At 46.5% G+C, this 18,021-nt stretch overlaps 1 protein-coding gene across 1 annotated transcript; it reads left to right on the forward strand.

The window, feature by feature from the left end:
- Positions 1–3,122: 3,122 nt before the first annotated feature.
- Positions 3,123–14,602, forward strand: GEMIN6 (gem nuclear organelle associated protein 6). The gene is made up of 4 exons (XM_030558289.1): positions 3,123–3,314; positions 5,218–5,363; positions 13,586–14,002; positions 14,260–14,602. Exons 2-3 carry the CDS (start codon positions 5,236–5,238, stop codon positions 13,956–13,958), a joined length of 501 nt encoding a protein of 166 aa, XP_030414149.1. The 5' UTR covers positions 3,123–3,314; positions 5,218–5,235; the 3' UTR covers positions 13,959–14,002; positions 14,260–14,602.
- Positions 14,603–18,021: the final 3,419 nt, after the last annotated feature.

The raw sequence follows: 18,021 nt of genomic DNA on the forward strand, positions 1-18,021 counted from the left end.
ACTCTCCCCGTTTGCGCGCGCTGGCTGAGGCGAAGCGGAACCGGGCTTCTGTTGTTCTTGGTTTCTATAGTAACGTGCCGTCGTGCGGCCCGGCCTGAGGTGTCACAGGCCGTTCAGCAAGAGCAGGGGCGGGGCCCCAGTGTAGCTGGGTAGAGTTGTGGGGCGGGGCCTTTTCTGGCCCCAGAGGGGTTTGGCCCTAGTGCAGTTGGGAGGTGGGCGCTGGGCCCAAGCAGAGCCGGGGTGTGACATTTAGTGTGACTTGTTTAACGTTACTTGGCCGTGATAATCTCCCCTCAGCCTAGTGAGGGTTACACCACCGGGGGTAGGTCGGCTGAAGGGCACTGCTATGGATGTGGGGTTCTTCACCGCCCCAGAGCGACACAGTGACAGTGACCTACCTTCCTAGTGTAGACTAGGCCAAGAGTTGTAACCACGTGTTTTTCTTCGATCCCCCTCGATCCCCTACCTATGGCACCTATAGACTCATAGACTCTAGGACTGGAAGGGACCTCGAGAGGTCATCGAGTCCAGTCCCCTGCCCTCATGGCAGGACCAAATACTGTCTAGACCATCCCTGATAGATATTTATCTAACCTACTCTTAAATATCTCCAGAGATGGAGATTCCACAACTTCCCTAGGCAATCTATTCCAGTGTTTAACTACCCTGACAGTTAGGAACTTTTTCCTAATGTCCAACCTAAATCTCCCTGGCTGCAGTTTAAGCCCATTGCTTCTTGTTCTATCATTGGAGGCTAAGGTGAACAAGTTTTCTCCCTCCTCCTGATGACACCCTTTTAGATACCTGAAAACTGCTATCAGGTCCCCTCTCAGTCTTCTCTTTTCCAAACTAAACAAACCCAATTCCTTCAGCCTTCCTTCATAGGTCATGTTCTCAAGACCTTTAATCATTCTCGTTGCTCTTCTCTGGACCCTCTCCAATTTCTCCACATCTTTCTTGAAATGCGGTGCCCAGAACTGGACACAATACTCCAGTTGAGGCCAAACCAGCGCAGAGTAGAGCGGAAGAATGACTTCTCGTGTCTTGTTTACAACACACCTGTTAATGCATCCCAGAATCACGTTTGCTTTTTTTGCAACAGTATCATACTGTTGACTCATATTAAGCTTGTGGCCCACTCTGACCCCTAGATCTCTTTCTGCCATACTCCTTCCTAGACAGTCTCTTCCCATTCTGTATGTGTGAAACTGATTGTTCCTTCCTAAGTGGAGCTCTTTGCATTTATCTTTATTGAACTTCATCCTGTTTACCTCAGACCATTTCTCCAATTTGTCCAGATCATTTTGAAATTTGACCCTGTCCTCCAAAGCAGTTGCAATCCCTCCCAGTTTGGTATCATCTGCAAACTTAGTAAGCGTACTTTCTATGCCAACATCTAAATCGACATATGGCCAAAGGCGGCAGTCGAGCTGATTTTCAGTGGCACTCACACTTCCTGGGTCCTGGTCACCGGTCTGGGGGGCTCTGCATTTTAATTTAATTTGAAACGAAGCTTCTTAAGCATTTTAGAAACCTTATTTACTTTACATATATATAACTAAACTGTTATTCTCGTAGACTTATAAAAAGAGACCTTCTAAAAATGTTAAAATGTATTACTGGCACGGGAAACCTTAAATTAGTGTGAATAAATGAAGACTCGGCACATCACTTCTGAAAGGTTGCTGATCCCTGGTTTAGGAAGTAGGTGATGAGCAGGAGGTATGCTCATTTATCCCAAACCTACTCCTTTCTGTTGTCATCCTTTTAATTAGTTAAGGCTATTTTCCTTGCCAATAGTCCTAAAGTTAAAAGTGAGCATAAGGATGGTTAACCACTTTGAAACATCAGCTGTTAAACTAGAAACACTGCTCTCAGGGCAAAACTTCCAGAAAGACTGCAAAATGCAGACAGTGAGTAATGAGTGTGTACAACTCACTTTCTCAAAGAGCTTTTCCTTAAAAACCAATATTGTGTATATTTAATGCTCCTGGCCACCCTGAATCTGAAGTCTCCACTTATCGCCAGAACAGCTGCAGCACAAGCTGCTACAGTGCAGGCTTCCCTGCCCCACCACAACACACATTCCCAAAGTGCTGCCGAGGATAGGACTTGAACTCCCAGTATGTGGCTACTGCTTCAGTGGCTAAAGCCACCCAATTCTTCTGGCATTATGCTGCCTGCAAATGCTCTGGCTTGCAACTGATCTCTGTTCTGCTTCATGCTTTTAAAATATTGATTCCCCAGTGGGCTGTTGATGCTAGACACTGGTGCTAAGATCAGTCCCAAACTGATGATACCAGTTTATGGGAGATCAGTGCCATAGTTTGAGCTTGTGTCTCTCACCAACAGAAGTTGGTCCAATAAGAGATGTTACCTCACCTGCCTTGTCTCTATAACATGTTGATGATGTGATTCTTCTTAATGGGGAGAGGGGGCAGTATCTTGGGAACCCTTGCTCAAATTACTTCAGATTTGCCTTGGTAGGTACTTACCAAGGCAGTCTGACTCAGCATGCGGATTTTAGAGCATTCAGGAAAAAGTAACTGTTAAACAGTGAGCTAGTCTCATCCCAAACTATTCCGCCCCACTGTAATGTGGGACCACATTTAGGCCCAGATCCTGCAGACACTTATGCACATGCCTAATTTTTCTCCTGTGAGTAGCTCTACGGGATTACTCGTGGCAGTAAAGTTAACCATGTGCATGTTTGCAGGACCTTGCGTGGGAAGTGACAGTGCTAACAATACCAAAACGGGAGTGTCGAGTGTGCAGGGGGCCGTAAGCAGGGGCACCTAAACATATTGTTTTCTTTAAATCTCATGGAAATTGGAAATAAACAGCATAATGATTTAAATATATTTCATACAGTCCCCCTGTTTATTGGTAATATGCATCCAATCCATGTTGTAAAACATCCCAAATACATGCATGTGTTTGTGAGATAAGGTTTTGTAGTCAAACGTTGCTTCCAAGCTATTGAAACCGAAATTTGCAGTTGAAAAATCCCCAGGGGGCTGGAATGCGTGGAGTTTTCTAGGGAGGCGGATGCTGAGCACATTACTATTTTGGTACAAATCCCTGTAATTTATTAAATTGTCAATTGCATATGAGCTAACGGAAGCACGTGAGCTAGTCCAACTACGCAGCACCGATAGCAATCAGGAAACTACAGAACAGGGGCTTCTGGGGGCAGGAAATGAGGTCTGTGAGCAAAGCGTGCTGGGGTGCACGTTGGGCCATGCTTTTCCGGGCTCGGGGGTGTATCGCTGCTTGTGAGGGTGAGCCAGCTGTTCGCTTCAGCACTGTTGCATGTAAGTAAAACAAAAGCGTGGCTGTCTGGCTGGTTTCCAGGGGGTTTTAGTGCTGCAGAGTACGCTGACCTAGATTATGTTGGCTACCTACTGCAGGAAGTGCAATTCAGTGGCAATAAAGATTTGAGCAGGGGTCTGTCTGCTTTTTTATTGGCCTGTGGTGGCGAATAGGCTCATGGAAACAAGCTTGGTTTAAGTGAGACTGAGTGCATGGACAGAGCAGAATAGCAAGGGCACTTTCCAACTAGCAGAAGGTGCAGTGTATTGCAGAGACACTAATAGGCTGGGATCCTGTGAACTGATCCACAGTGGCTTAGTTTTGCACACCTGAATAGTCCTATTGAATATAGCATCTGCCTCAAGTTAAAAACAAGTGTCTTTGCAAGACTGAGGGCCTTAGATTGTAACCGTAGATTGTAAGGCAGGGACAATCTTCCTCTGTACAGCATCAAACACAAACTCTGAGTGGGGCTCTGAGCTCTACATGCAGGATCATGAGCATCATTAAGAAAGGGATAGATAAGACAGAAAATATTGCCTCTGTATAAATCCGTGGTATGCCCACACCTTGACTGCTATGTGCAGAAGTGGTTGCCCATCTCAAAAAAGATATATTGGAAAAGGTTCAGAAAAGGGCAACAAAAATTATTAGGGGTATGGAATGGCTGTCATATGAGGAGAGATTAATAAGACTTTTCAGCTTGGAAAAGAGACAACTAACAGGAGGTATGATTGGTGTGGAGAAAGCAAATAACGAAGTGTTATGTACTCCTCGTAACACAAGAACTAGGGGTCACCAAATGAAATTAATAAGCAGCTGGTTTAAAACAAACATAAGGAAGTATTTCTGCACACAACGCACAGTCAACCTGTGGAACCCTTTGTCAGAGGAGGTTATGAAGGCCAGAACTACAACAGGGTTCAAAAAAGAGCTATCTAAATTCATGGAGGATAGGTCCATCAATGGCTATTAGCCAGGATGGGCAGGGATGGTGTCCCTAGCCCATGTTTGCCAGAAGCTGGGAATGGGCAATGGGATGGATCACTTGCTGATTCCCTGTTCTGTTCATTCCCTCTGGGGCACCTGGCATCGGCCACTGTCGGAAGACAGGATCCTGGGCTAGGTGGATCTTTGGTCTGACCCAATATATATGTTCTTGTGTTCTAATATAGCACAGGTTCAGAAAAGCAGAGGGTAAACTGCAGGTTCCATCATCCATGCACAGGGGTCTAGGAAGTGAAGGACTTTCCCTGCCTGCTAGTGCTTTCCTCCCCCCAAATACAGTGGACAGGAAGTGGAAGAGACTCCCAGTGCTCCCTGCTTCCCCGGGCTCTCTGGACTCAGTCCTGTACACTCATCTCCCTCTTCTACTCTCCACTAAGCTCTGTGGAGGGGTCCTGGGAAAAGGAGATGCCTTCCTGCCCCAAACTGAGAAACAGAAGCCGCTGTGGTGCTGTTACTGATCAATGTCCTTTGGCAAGGCTTGAGGAAGAGTATGTATATATCTCAGTGACAGTGAAGGGGGGGAGAGATCACTCAGTAGCTTTGAGCATTGGCCTGCTAAACCCAGGGTTGTGAGTTCAGGCCCTGAGGGGGCCATCCTGATATTCTATGATGAGTGTTACTTGGGCCAATAGTAGGAGATACATAGTCATCTCATGTGACAATAGAAGGTACACATTTTTGTACGTTAGGAATGTTTTTTTTTAAAGCTGTGTGTGCCTTTAAAAACAACAGATGAAGGAGGAAATGGAAGTGTTTTTACGTGACTTTTTCATTAAAATATGATGTAAGAAGTGACTAAGATGATTAAACAGAAAAAGGAGGCAAACTCAATGCTGGTGCAAAGAGTTGGAGTAGAGGCCTCTGCTGTTGCTAATAACTAAACTGATTGCTCTTTAGGTTCAATGAGTGGGAAATATGAGTGAATGGCAGAGGAAAAGTCCTTTAGAATGGCAGACTTATGTGAACAAAGAAGTAAAAGTCACAGCTGCTGAGAAACATGAATACAAGGGATGGGTCTTAACAGTTGACCCAGTTTCTGCAAAGTAAGTACAGAGCTGTAATTTGCTTATAACAAAAAGAATGGTGATCTGATATGGAAAGACTGAATCTGAAGCAAACTTGCTTGGAGCAGAAATGGCACACTGGGACTTTGGTCCATAATTCAATATCTGTGCTAATTAGCAGAGCCAAGAGGAAGGAGATGCTAGGAGTCATAAGGATTGTTCATATGATTTCAAATAGTCATCTAATTTGAGAGACTAATAGTTTTGGGGAACAGGTGGAACCCAGGAGCTTGGTTGCTCTTCATTCATGCTAATTTTGCTGTGCATTTTAAGCACTCTTAAAACATCATCACTGCTTCTGTGTAGTGCTGTGTTTTAAATACAGAATGCATTTGGCCTTCATCACATCCAAGAGAAAGCCAAGGGGAAATATTCAAGGGAGTGTAACATCTTAAATACCAATCTATTTTCCTGTTAAGTATCACCTAAAGCCCCAGTGCTATATCGTAATTCACAGGGTGAACTGATTTGCACCAATGCAGATCACAGTTGGGGCTATAGATAATTAAAAAAAAATCAAATTTTACGATATGCTTTGTTTTTTGTATTTCACTCATCTTGGACAATGGAAGTAGATAAATCAGTTAATTTTCTGTTCTCATGGGCTAGCACAAGTGATTTTAGGCTGAAAACACTGCAAGGGGATATTTATATCCAAGCAAAGTTTTTTAGCTAAAGAAAGAATGTATCAGAAGGGACAGGATGCATAAATTCAACACAAGGGCTTTACATTATTATTTAGTTGGGAATTGAAAGTCTACTACTCTGTGTCTTTATGGTTCCTAGCAAAATGGGGCTCCATTCCTTGTTGGCCCTTGGGCATTAGTGTAATAAATGTCATTAATAATAATTAGGGCTGTCAAAGGGTTTAAAAAAATAATCACAGTTTTTTAAATTGTGATGAACTGTGCAATTAAACAATAATAGAATACCATTTATTAAATATTTTTGGATGTATTCTACATTTTCAAATATATTGATTTCAGTTACAACACAGAATCAAAGTGTACAGTGCTCACTTTATATTTTTGATTACCAGTATTTACACTGTAAAAAAACAAACAAAAGAAATTGTATTTTTCAGTTCACCCAGTACAAGTACCGTAATGCAATCTTTTTATCATGAAAGTTGAACTTACAAATGTAGAATTATGTACAAAAAAACTGCATTAAAAAAATAACAATGTCAAATTTTAAAGCCTGCAAGTCCACTCAGTCCTACTTCTTGTTCAGCAAATCCAGTTAGTTTACATTTGCAGGAGATAATGCTACCTGCTTCTGGTTTACAGTGGCACCTGAAAGTGAGAACAGGCATTCTCATGGCACTGTTGTAGCCAGTGTCGCAAGATATTTACGTGCCAGATGTGCTAAAGATTCATATGTCCTTTCATGCTTCAGTCATCATTCCAGGGGACATGCGTCCATGCTGATGATGGGTTCTCCTCGATGACAATTCAAAGCAGTGCAGACCGACACGTGTTCATTTTCATCATCTGAGTCAGATGCCACCAGTAGAACGTTCATTTTCTCTTTTGGTGGTTCAGGTTCTGTAGTTTCTGCATCAGAGTGTTGTTCTTTTAAGACTTCTGAAAGCATGCTCCACACCTCGTCCCTCTCAGATTTTGGAAGCCACTTCAGATTCTTAAACCTTGGGTCGAGTGCTGTAGCTATATTTAGAAATCTCACATTGGTACCTTCTTTGCATTTTGTGAAATCTGCAGTGAAAGTGTTCTTAAAATGAACAACATGTGCTGGGTCATCATCCGAGACTACTATAACATAAAATATATGGCAGAACGCAGGTGAAACAGAGCAGGGGACATACAATTCTCCCTCAAGGAGTTCAGTCACAAATTTAATTAACACATTTTTTTTTAATGAGCATCATCAGCATGGAAGCATGTCCTCTGGAATGGTGGTTTAAGCATGAAGGGGCATATGAATCTTTAGCACAATGTCGCCGGGATGGGGGCGACATTGCTTCGCTGTGGTCCCGTGCCCGCAACGCCACGCGCCGGCTAGGAAAACGACTGGGCTGCCGCTGGGTTTGGAGTGAGGAACGACAGGAGCTGGGAGTCCTGGTGCCACGGATCGAGACAGAGGGCAACACCATCGTCAGCCCTGGAGCCAGAGGCGTGCTGGAGAAATCACTGAAGGCCGCTGTCCGCGCGCTCTACGTGGACACCCTGAGGAAAAAACCCGACCAGGGCAAGGCCTTTGAGGTGACCAGCAAGTGGGACTCCAGCAACCACTTTCTCCCTGCGGGCAGTTTCACCCGTTTTGCCGACTGGCGATTCATACACCGCGCCCGCTTGAACTGCGTCCCGCTCAATGGAGCCGTCCGCCACGGGAACCGAGACAAGCGCTGCAGGAAGTGTGGGTATGCTCTGGAGACTCTGCCCCACATCCTGTGTAGCTGCAAACCCCACGCCAGAGCCTGGCAGCTGCGCCACAACGCCGTCCAGGACCGGCTGGTGAAGGCCATTGCCCCACATCTGGGTGAGATCGCAGTCAACCACACCATCCCCGACACCGACAGCCTGCTGCGCCCAGATATCGTCGTCACGGATGAGGAGCGGAAAAAGATCATCCTCGTTGATGTGACGATCCCGTTTGAGAATAGGACCCCAGCTTTCCGTGAAGCCCGAGCCCGTAAACTCGAAAAATATGCCCCCCTGGTGGACACCCTGCGGGCAAAGGGCTACGAGGTCTACACCGATGCCCTGATTGTCGGGGCACTGGGTGCCTGGGACCCCTGTAATGAACAAGTACTTAGGGCCTGTGGGGTGGGCCGTCACTATGCACGACTCATGAGACGTTTGATGGTCTCGGACACTATCCGGTGGTCTAGGGACATTTACACAGAGCACATCACCGGCCACCGCCAATACCAAGAGTGAGTCAGCATGGCTCTGTGCACCCATGGGGGGGTTGAGGCCTATAAACACCCCCCTACTAAACCATATCCCCTAAGCCCTAAACCCACCGAACTAGATTGCACCAGGTGAGGGTCATCCTGTCCCCATTACCCATCCTATTTACTTATATCCATGACTGCGTGTAACTCACTGTATGAGCAATGTACCCTCACTGCTTCCTTACTGCTTCCTGATCCCACCCACCGTACACCCCACATTGGGGACCTTACGGACTATATATGTTATATGCTAACCAATCCCCAAACACCAGCTTCCCACTATACTCTGTATGTTGCCCCCAATGACCAACAACTGACGCTTTGAACTCTTTGTATCATCTTTATTTAAATATTCTCTAATAAACTTTTATATCTGTCACGTAAATACCATGCAATGCCAGCTACAAAAGTGCCATGCAAATACCTGTTTTCATTTTCTGGTGACATTGTAAACAAGAAGCAGGTAGCATTATCTCCTGTAAGTGTAAACAAACTTGTTTGTATTTGCAACTGGCTGAACAAGAAGTAGGTCTGAGTGGACTTGTAGGCTCTGAAATTTTACATAGTTTTGTTTTTGAGTGCAGTTATGTAACACAAAAAAAATCTACATTTGTAAATTGCATTTTCATGATAAAGAGATCGCAGTACAATACATGTATGAGGTGAATAGAAAAGTACTATTTCTTTTGTTTATAATTTTTACAGTGCAAATATTTGTAATAAAAAATAATATACACTTTGATTTCAGTTACAACACAGAATACAATATATGAAAATGTAGAAAAACATCCACAATATTTAATAAATTTCAAATGGAATTCTGTTGTTTATCACAATTAAAACTGTGATTAATTGTGATCAATTTTGTTGTGAGTTAATCGCGTGATTTAACTGTGATTAATCGACAGCCCTAATAACAGATGCTTATGTACATCTCCTAGGTTGTGTTTTTGGAGATAAGTTAAGTTAAGAATGGGGTAGTCTGTGCTTGGAGACTAATCAGAGCAGATCCTTCATTTAGTCTTGTTATGATCTTCTTGGGTACCTTAGTATTAGAAGTTGTAAGAGCTTGCTCCATCATATCTAAAGCAGCCACCGCAGTGTGCCAGAGAATTGTCTCTTATAGAGATTTGTAAGGCTGCTAAATGGAGTTCTGTTCCTCTGAAAATATAAAGCACTACAAGTGATTAGAGTCTTTGCATCTTGGTGCAGCTTTGCAGATGAGAACAAACATTCTTCCCCGTATCTTAGCTCTGCTTTATGCTGAACTAGAGTGTGGGGTGCAAGGCTGAGTATGCATTGAGAAGGAATTGTGTGTGTGTGTGTGTGTGTGAGGTTTGAAACACAGTGTGTGCCTGGTGCTACAGGCTGAACTCGAGGCTGGGCTGGCATAGCCCTTGCTTCTCAGTGTAGATAAGTAGAGTTCTGTGCATTTAGCTTTGAATTTGTTCAGAGAGTGAATGATGGAAGCTGTCTACTCTGTCTGAGACATTGGAGCCCACAATGTGTTGTGAAAGAGTAGAGAGCTGTTGCTTAGCCCTGCCCTCCACTCACCAATGCTGTGTTTTCTGTGCCCACTGGTGACTGTTCTCCCCCTCAAGGCGGCTGCAGTGCTGTGGTCTTACATCTGTATCATTTGTAAAGAAGTTTGGTATGAAAGGGGCTGTGGAAATTTAGACTAGCCCAGGCTATTTGGCTAATTGGGCCAGGCTAAATTAGGCATCTTCTTTAGTGGGGCATCTTCCAGGAAACTAACATAGTCAAATAATAGTGAATGGTAATGATTATAGATTAATTGTGACAGTGCTAACACAAAGTTCTCCTGACAGGTGGCTGGCAAAGAGGAAAAATAGCTTCTGCCTTTTTCCCCTGATGTAGGAAAAAACTTCATTATTGTCTCCCTTCTCCACACAAACTTACTTGATATTTCTAAGACTAAATGTTTTCTTCACTGCATTTGTTGTGGGACTCTTCAGAAGATCAGAGCTGGGGAGGCAGCACTCTGAGCCACTAACTGACTGGCCAAGGGCCTGAGTCAGTTACAAAGATTTTCCCCACAGCTGTTGCCCAGATTTGAGTTGAATAGATGTTTAAAACTTGTTTTTTAACAAGCAAGACCTAGATGCACAAAGGTACTTAGGTGCCTATATCTGGGGTTTAGGTGCCTAAATCCCAGTTTTGGCTCCAATGCTTTCCTCAAAACTCCTGCCGAACCCCAGAGGCACCTAAACTCAGTGCCTACGTTTTCAGGCTAGAAGTTGGCTAGGCATCTTTATTTCTGCCGCTGGGCATGTACACAGTTGCCTCCCTCTAGGTGCCCAGATGCCTATCTCTGACCTAAGACCCAGAGCTATTCACAAACTGGGAAAAGATAGGTGGCAAAACACTTATGTCGTGGGTGGGGGCCCACTCTGGTAGGCCTGCCTACCAGGTCAGGTGTAACTCACAATCTGGCTGGAGGAGGATATGGCGGTAGTGCTCCACGTGTAACTTTTAGTCCAGTGGTTAGAGCACTCACCTGGGATGTGGGAGACCCAGTTCAATTCCCCCCTCTACCAGAGGAGGTCAAAGATGGGAGCCCCCTGCTGAAATCCTTTGAGTGTTCTAACCACTGAACTACAGGATAGTCTGATGGGGTCCCCTCAGTCTCTCCCATTGAAGCTCCGCTCTGGGTAAATAACAGAGCAGGGGAACTGGGTCCACATCTCCCCCCTCTCAACTGAGTGCCTTAAGCTCTGAACTATAAAGTCATTTCCACTCTGTCACCCAGTGACTATTTATGTACATCTCCTCCACACTGGAAAGTTGCTGGGCTGGAGAGAGAGAGAGAGTGTGTGACTCTGTAGCCCAGTGCTTAGGGCACCCACTTGGGAGGTGGGAGATGCTGGGTCCAACCCCCCTGCTCCAATCACTCTGTCATTAGTTATCTAGAGTGGAACTGCTTCAACAGGAGAGACATGGGTCTAGTCTACACTACAGACTGATAACAGTATAATTGTCACTCAGTGGTGTGAAAAATCCACACTTAAGTGACTGTAGTTGCACTGACCCAGCCCCTGGTGTAGGCAGTGCTATGATAGCAGGAGAGCTTCTCCCATCAACAGAGCTGCCACCTCTCGGGGAAGTGGATTGACTATGCTGATGGGAGAGGGCTCTCCCATCAGCGGAGAGCGTCTTCATAGAAGTGCTACGGAGGCACAGCTTCATCAGTGCAGCTGCGTGATGCAGTGTTTGAAGTGTAGACCTGCCCTGAAGGAGCCCCACATCAGACTGTCCCATAGCCCAGTGCAATGAGCACTCTCCTGCGAGGTGGGAGTCCCCTGTTTGAAATCCTTTCTCCCCTTCAGGCAAAGAGAGGGGAGTTGAACCTGGCGCTCCCACATCACAAGTTAGTGCTCTACCCCGGGACTAAAAGTTGCAAGATCAGCAGCAGCAGCACTTCCTCCTCCTCCTCCTCTGACTGTTTGGCGTGGAGCGAGGCAGGCACTGAACTCATCCCTGCAGGAAGTGGCTCAGGCACCTAAGCTGCCTGACACTAGGAGACGGGCTCCCATGTATGGAATGCTAAGCAGAGACTTAGGTCATGTCTGCTCTGTAGTGGCACAACTACTGTGCTGCTGCTGTAGCTCCATAGCATAGACAGGTCTCACATCGATGGTTTTTTTTCTGTCAGTATAGTAATCCCCCTCCAAGAGGCAGTACCTATTGGGTTTCCGGGTCCGAGAGGCACTAGCTAGCTCGACAAGTGTAGACCAAGCCTTCGGCACTTCTTCCTGAGAGAGGAACAGGGCTTAGCACATGCCTCTCTGGTGAGCATCTCCCATTGGCTAGCATAGGTGGGGAGCTGCCTATCATGTTGGCTTTTGTGGCTCCCATTCTGAATCATCTTTCTCTCCCCATTGATTGTATAGGGACCCTAGGTCTGACTCAGGCTTTGTGGATTGCAGCATTGTTTCCATGATTTCTTTTTCTAGGCACCTAAAAGATATCTGTGATGCTCAGCATTGCAATGGCTCAGGCTATGTCTATACTACAACTTATGTCAGCATAACTTATGTTGCTCAAGGGGGTGAATAAATCACCTCCCTGAGCAACATAAGTTACCGTGCCAGAAGCACCAGTGTGGACAGTGCTATGTCAGTGAGAGAGCTTCTCCTGCTGACACAGCTACTGCCACTTGCAGGGGCTGTAGTAGTTAAGCCAATGGGAGAGCTCTCTCCTGTCAGCTTAGAGCAGCTACATTAGAGAGCTTACAGCGGTGCATCTGCATCTGTGCCGCTGTAAACTCTCTAGTGTAGCTGTGCCCTCAATCACTTTGTGGTTCTCACCCTAAATTCCTTCCCATTGCAATCAGGCCATGTCTACATTGCACTTCGTCATTAAAACTTTTGTTGCTCAGGGGTGTAAAAAAACCATTCCCCCGGACGACAGAAGTTTTAACAATGAAATGTGCCTGTGTGGGCAGCGTTTTCTTGGTGGGAGCTGATCTCCCATTGACGAAGCTACTACCACCCTTCATTCGGGATGGTTTTATTTTGTCGCCAGGAGAGCTCTGGACATAGACATAGCTTCAGGCTTTATCTTTGCTGTCCACAGTGATGTCCTCTCCCTGCACTGCCAGTTACCAAGGGAGTCTTCCAGAGGAAATGAAACCTGATTTTCCAATGTTCAAACAAACAGCCCTCCTCTCCCATTCTTTTTTTCCCCCCACCAAAAAGCATTCTGGCACCTGTTATATAATAAACAAGCATAAAAGGCAGAATCTCTCCTCTGCAAGCACCTTAATGGTGATGAATTTATCGCATGGTAATTAAGGTGTAGAATTCTATGTTCTGGCCTTCAACATGCAAGATGTTAAATAGACTAGGGTATAATATTCCTGGGCACTCAGGAACCCTGTGTCAAGTTTGCACTTCCAGCCTGACTCTCTGGAATACTTGATTTCCCAGCCCAATGTATGAATTTTTTTTGTTTTGCATGGAATATTCTGCTATGCAGAGAGTGTGTGTGTGTGTGTGTATATATATATATATATATACACACACACACACATGCACACAGAGCCAAGATTTTCAAAAACAGGTGTCTGAAATTTCCCTGATTGTGGCATGATTTTTAAAGTGACTTCTAATGAGAACTCCTGAGTTCTCAAATTTTGGAAATCTGGGTATGTATTTACTCACATAATTCTAAACACCCATTTTTGAGCAACACGGCCTAAAATTCTCACTGTCTTTTTCTAGTTAATGACTTATCATTCAATATATGTCCTCTTTCCCGGCAGTGTTGTCCTAGTGAAGTTCATGGAGAATGGAAAAGTATGTGTCTCAGTCATCCTGGGTCACGCTGTACAGAAAGTTGAAATAGTGAATGAAGGGGATGATGAAATGAAGGAGCAGCTTGCTCACCTATTCATGCCAGAAGAGAGCAAAGTTTATGGCCACGAAGAACTAGAGAAGAAGAAGAGCAGCCTGAAGACTTGGCTGGAGACCAATCACATCCCTGTAACAGAACAAGGCGAGTCACAAAGAACACTGTGTGTGGCAGGTGTATTAACTATCGACCCACCGTATGGGCCAGAAGACTGCAGCAGCTCCAATGAAATTATTTTGTCTCGAGTCCAGAGCTTGATACAAGGCCATCTTGCAACACAGTAATAATGGACAAGTTGACAAACGCTTCTCATCTAAAACTCTTCTATTTCAAACAGAGGGAGGTGCTCTTTTTCCCTTAATTTAAAGAATTGTTCTATACTATTGGTTGACTTAATTTTCACTGACTGGTGTGAGGGTGAGCAGTACTGTTGTGCGTTAGCCACTCTGGCTGACTCTGTATGTGAGGGAACAGATGGTGGAACAGTCGTATAACTGAAAGCAGGAAGCATTTGTATTAGCTAATATTTTGTATAAAAAAACCCATTATTTGGTATGAATGACATTTTATTCTATGGACTCCTAATTCTTTATCTAACACTGTCTCAGATGAAAGATTGAGTTGATGAATCTTGTCTTCCTGTGTCCCTCCCCTCTGTGTCCGCCTTTAATTGCCTCTCCTACCTGTGGGTGACAAAGATTGTTGGAGTGGTAAATACTGAGGAGGACAGGACAGTCATACGGCACAATCTAGATACAGCCACATTCAAAATTATGCAGTTAGGGACATGGAATGCAGGCTCCCCCTACAGAAAGCAGAGCCTCCGAAAAAGATTTAAGGGTCATAGTGCAAAAGCAACCCAAGCTGAGCTCTGAGGGCAATTCTGTGGCAAAGAGGGCTAATGTGATCCTTCGATGTATAAATAGGGGGAGTAGAAGGAGGGAGATGATTGTACCTCTGTAAGTGGCATTGATGAGACCAAAATTCGATTACTACATCCAGTTCTAGTGTCCACATTTAAAAAAAAACAGTTGAAAAATTGGAGGGCGGTGAAAAGAGCCACAAAACATTATTCAGGGCTGGAGAAAATGCTGTACAGTAAGAGAGTTAAAGAGCTCAATCTGTTTAGTTTATCAAAAGAAGACTGAAGTTTGCAGAGTTAGCCCAGGCTTTTATCCAGGTATTGCCCTGATCTCTCTCTCTCTCTCTCTCTCTCTCTCTCTCTCTCTCTCTCTCACACACCCACACCCACACACACACACACCCACACACACCCACACACCAACCACCTCTCTCCGTCCCTCTGAGCTAACTGGTGCTTTCCATCTGGCCTGGTTGGCAGTTTAGGCTGGAGCTCAGCTTTCCTTTCGGCTGGAAATTTGCCCACTTTGAAGTGAGAACACAGGCTAAGTCATTTGAGTGCTGACAGTCCTCCAGTGCTTTACCACAATTCCACCTGTGTGCTCAGGACAGACACGTTCTCTCACAATTCACTCAGAAAGAATCAGTGCCACAGCTTACTGCCGAATAAAGAGCCTTGGGAAGTGCTACTGATGCAGGTGCATTAGTGCAGCACCAGTGAGGACATGGTAACTTGGGTATGGCTGAGCTGTGAGACTGTATGTACCTGGGGTAGGCTGACTCAGGGGCCAATCTCTGAGTGAACTGCATAGTGTGAGAGGTGACTTGATTACAGTGTATAAGTATCTTCACAGGAAGAAAATATCAGATACTAAAGGCATTTAATCTAGCAGAGAAAGGCATAACAAGAACAAATGGCTGGAAGCTGAAGCCACACAAATTTCCTAACCTAATTTCCTTCTCTGATAGTGGATGGGGAGCCCTAGTAACACTAAGTCACAAACCCTGTCAAAAATTAGGTTAGTTCAGTATGATTTGTTGTTGATAGGGTCAGAGCAAAAGCTTGTCTCTCTCACCAACAGAAGTTGGTCCTGTAAAAAAGATGACCTCATCCACCTGGTCTCTCTCATCATGGATACTGACATTTAAACTTTCATTGGCTTCAGAGCTATTTCAATCCTATATGAGGTTTTAAGTTTAAATCATTGCAATCTGTTAATTTCAATTGGCTTTGAATTAGACTCCCATTAAAATAAATAGGGCATTTCACATTCTTTTCACTGCAGTTGTTTGTGTATCTGATTCTTAGACATTGGTGTACTGATTCATTTTGAAGATTATCTTCACAACCAGCAACAGAAGCTTAAAATAATCACTTAAATTCTATATTAAATGAAAAAACCAGAGAACAGTATTAATTAGGCTTTCATTATCCTTTCTTGTACCTTTAAAATATGTAATTACATAATTTTAGATCAGTTCCTAATTACTCTTCTTCAATACAATCACAGCTGAGAAGGTACATGTGTTACAAGCCTTTTTTATGGGTGTTCTGTCCAGAAACAGAGAAATCTTTTACTTATTGTCAGTTGCAAAATGATTTTTTTGTAAGATGAAATTCTGTTGGTTTGTTTAGAGCTACGGCACATAAAATAACAGGATGCTTTTCACCAGGGAAGACCCTGATGCAGTAGCCATTTACACACTTAACTCAGTACAGCTGACTGCAGCAGATTCTATAGGCTGCTGAAGCCATGCGGCAAGATGCACATAATTTCTTCAACCACAGAAGTTCTCATTTAGGACTAAAGCCCTCGGCAGCTGTTGGATCTGTATTAGTCTCAGCCCCACCCCCCGACTCAACTACATGAGCAGAGTCTCTGTGCGGACAAACCTGAATTAGCCAAAAGAAGCTGTTACCCCAGTACATGGTAACTGAGTGAAAACATGGCTGAAAAAATCTCAGCTCCCACTCTGGGAAATATTTAGGCACCTGCATAACTTTAAATGGGTCCTGCTGAAGCCCCCCCATCTACTGGAGTTGATCCCTTGCTCTGCAGGGGCCCAGCCCCTGATTCTAGGGGAGCTCTAATGGGGCTCCTCCCCCCTAGCTCTACTGCAGCCCAGCCCCAGCCTCTGCCTCACCCCCATAGCTCTACTGGGGCTCAGCCCCCCATAGCCCTGGGGGAGCTCTAATGGGGCCCAGTCCCTAGCCCTCCTCCCAAGGCTCTATTGGGGCTCAGCCCCCCATATCCCTGGGGGAGCTCTACTGGGGCCCAGTCCCTAGCCCTCCATGGCTCTACTGGGGCCCAGTCCCCCACTACCCCTGGGGGAGCTCTAATGGGCCCAGTCCCTAGCCCTCCTCCCAAGGCTCTACTGGGGCTCAGCCCCCCATATCCCTGGGGGAGCTCTAAGGGGGCCCAGTCCCTAGCCCTCCTCCCAAGGCTCTACTGGGGCCCAGTCCCCCACTACCCCTGGGGGAGCTCTAATGGGGCCCAGTCCCTAGCCCTCCCCCCATAGCTCTACTGGGGCTCAGCCCTCCATATCCCTGGGGGAACTCTAATGGGGCCCAGTCCCTAGCCCTCCTCCCAAGGCTCTACTGGGGTCCTGCCCCCCCACTACCCCTGGGGGAGCTCTAAGGGGGCCCAGTCCCTAGCCCTCCTCCCAAGGCTCTACTGGGGCCCAGCCCCCCACTACCCCTGGGGGAGCTCTAAGGGGGCCCAGTCCCTAGCCCTCCTCCCAAGGCTCTACTGGGGTCCCGCCCCCCCATACCCCTGGGGGAACTCTAAGGGGGCCCAGTCCCTAGCCCTCCCCCCAAGGCTCTACTGGGGCTCAGCCCCCCACTACCCCTGGGGGAGCTCTAAGGGGGCCCAGTCCCTAGCCCTCCCCCCATGGCTCTACTGGGGCCCAGCCCCCCATATCCCTAGGGGAGCTCTAAGGGGGACCGGTCCCCTAGCCCTCCCCCCAAGGCTCTACTGGGGCTCAGCCCCCCACTACCCCTGGGGGAGCTCTAAGGGGGCCCAGTCCCTAGCCCTCCCCCCATGGCTCTACTGGGGCCCAGCCCCCCATATCCCTGGGGGAGCTCTAAGGGGGACCGGTCCCCTAGCCCTCCCCCTAAGGCTCTATTGGGGTCCCGCCCCCCATACCCCTGGGGGAGCTCTAAGGGGGCCCAGTCCCTAGCCCTCCCCCCAAGGCTCTACTGGGGCTCAGCCCCCCACTACCCCTGGGGGAGCTCTAAGGGGGCCCAGTCCCTAGCCCTCCCCCCAAGGCTCTATTGGGGCTCAGCCTCCCATACCCCTGGGGGAGCTCTAAGGGGGACCGGTCCCCTAGCCCTCCCCCCAAGGCTCTATTGGGGCCCAGCCCCCCATACCCCTGGGGGAGCTCTAATGGGGCCCAGTCCCTAGCCCTCCCCCCATAGCTCTACTGGGGTCCCGCCGACACCGGTCGCTCACGCTCCCCCGCCCGTGGGGACAAGTTCTTCCACCA

This window comes from Gopherus evgoodei, chromosome 3, assembly GCF_007399415.2.
Source record: "Gopherus evgoodei ecotype Sinaloan lineage chromosome 3, rGopEvg1_v1.p, whole genome shotgun sequence".
NCBI lineage: Eukaryota > Metazoa > Chordata > Testudines > Testudinidae > Gopherus > Gopherus evgoodei.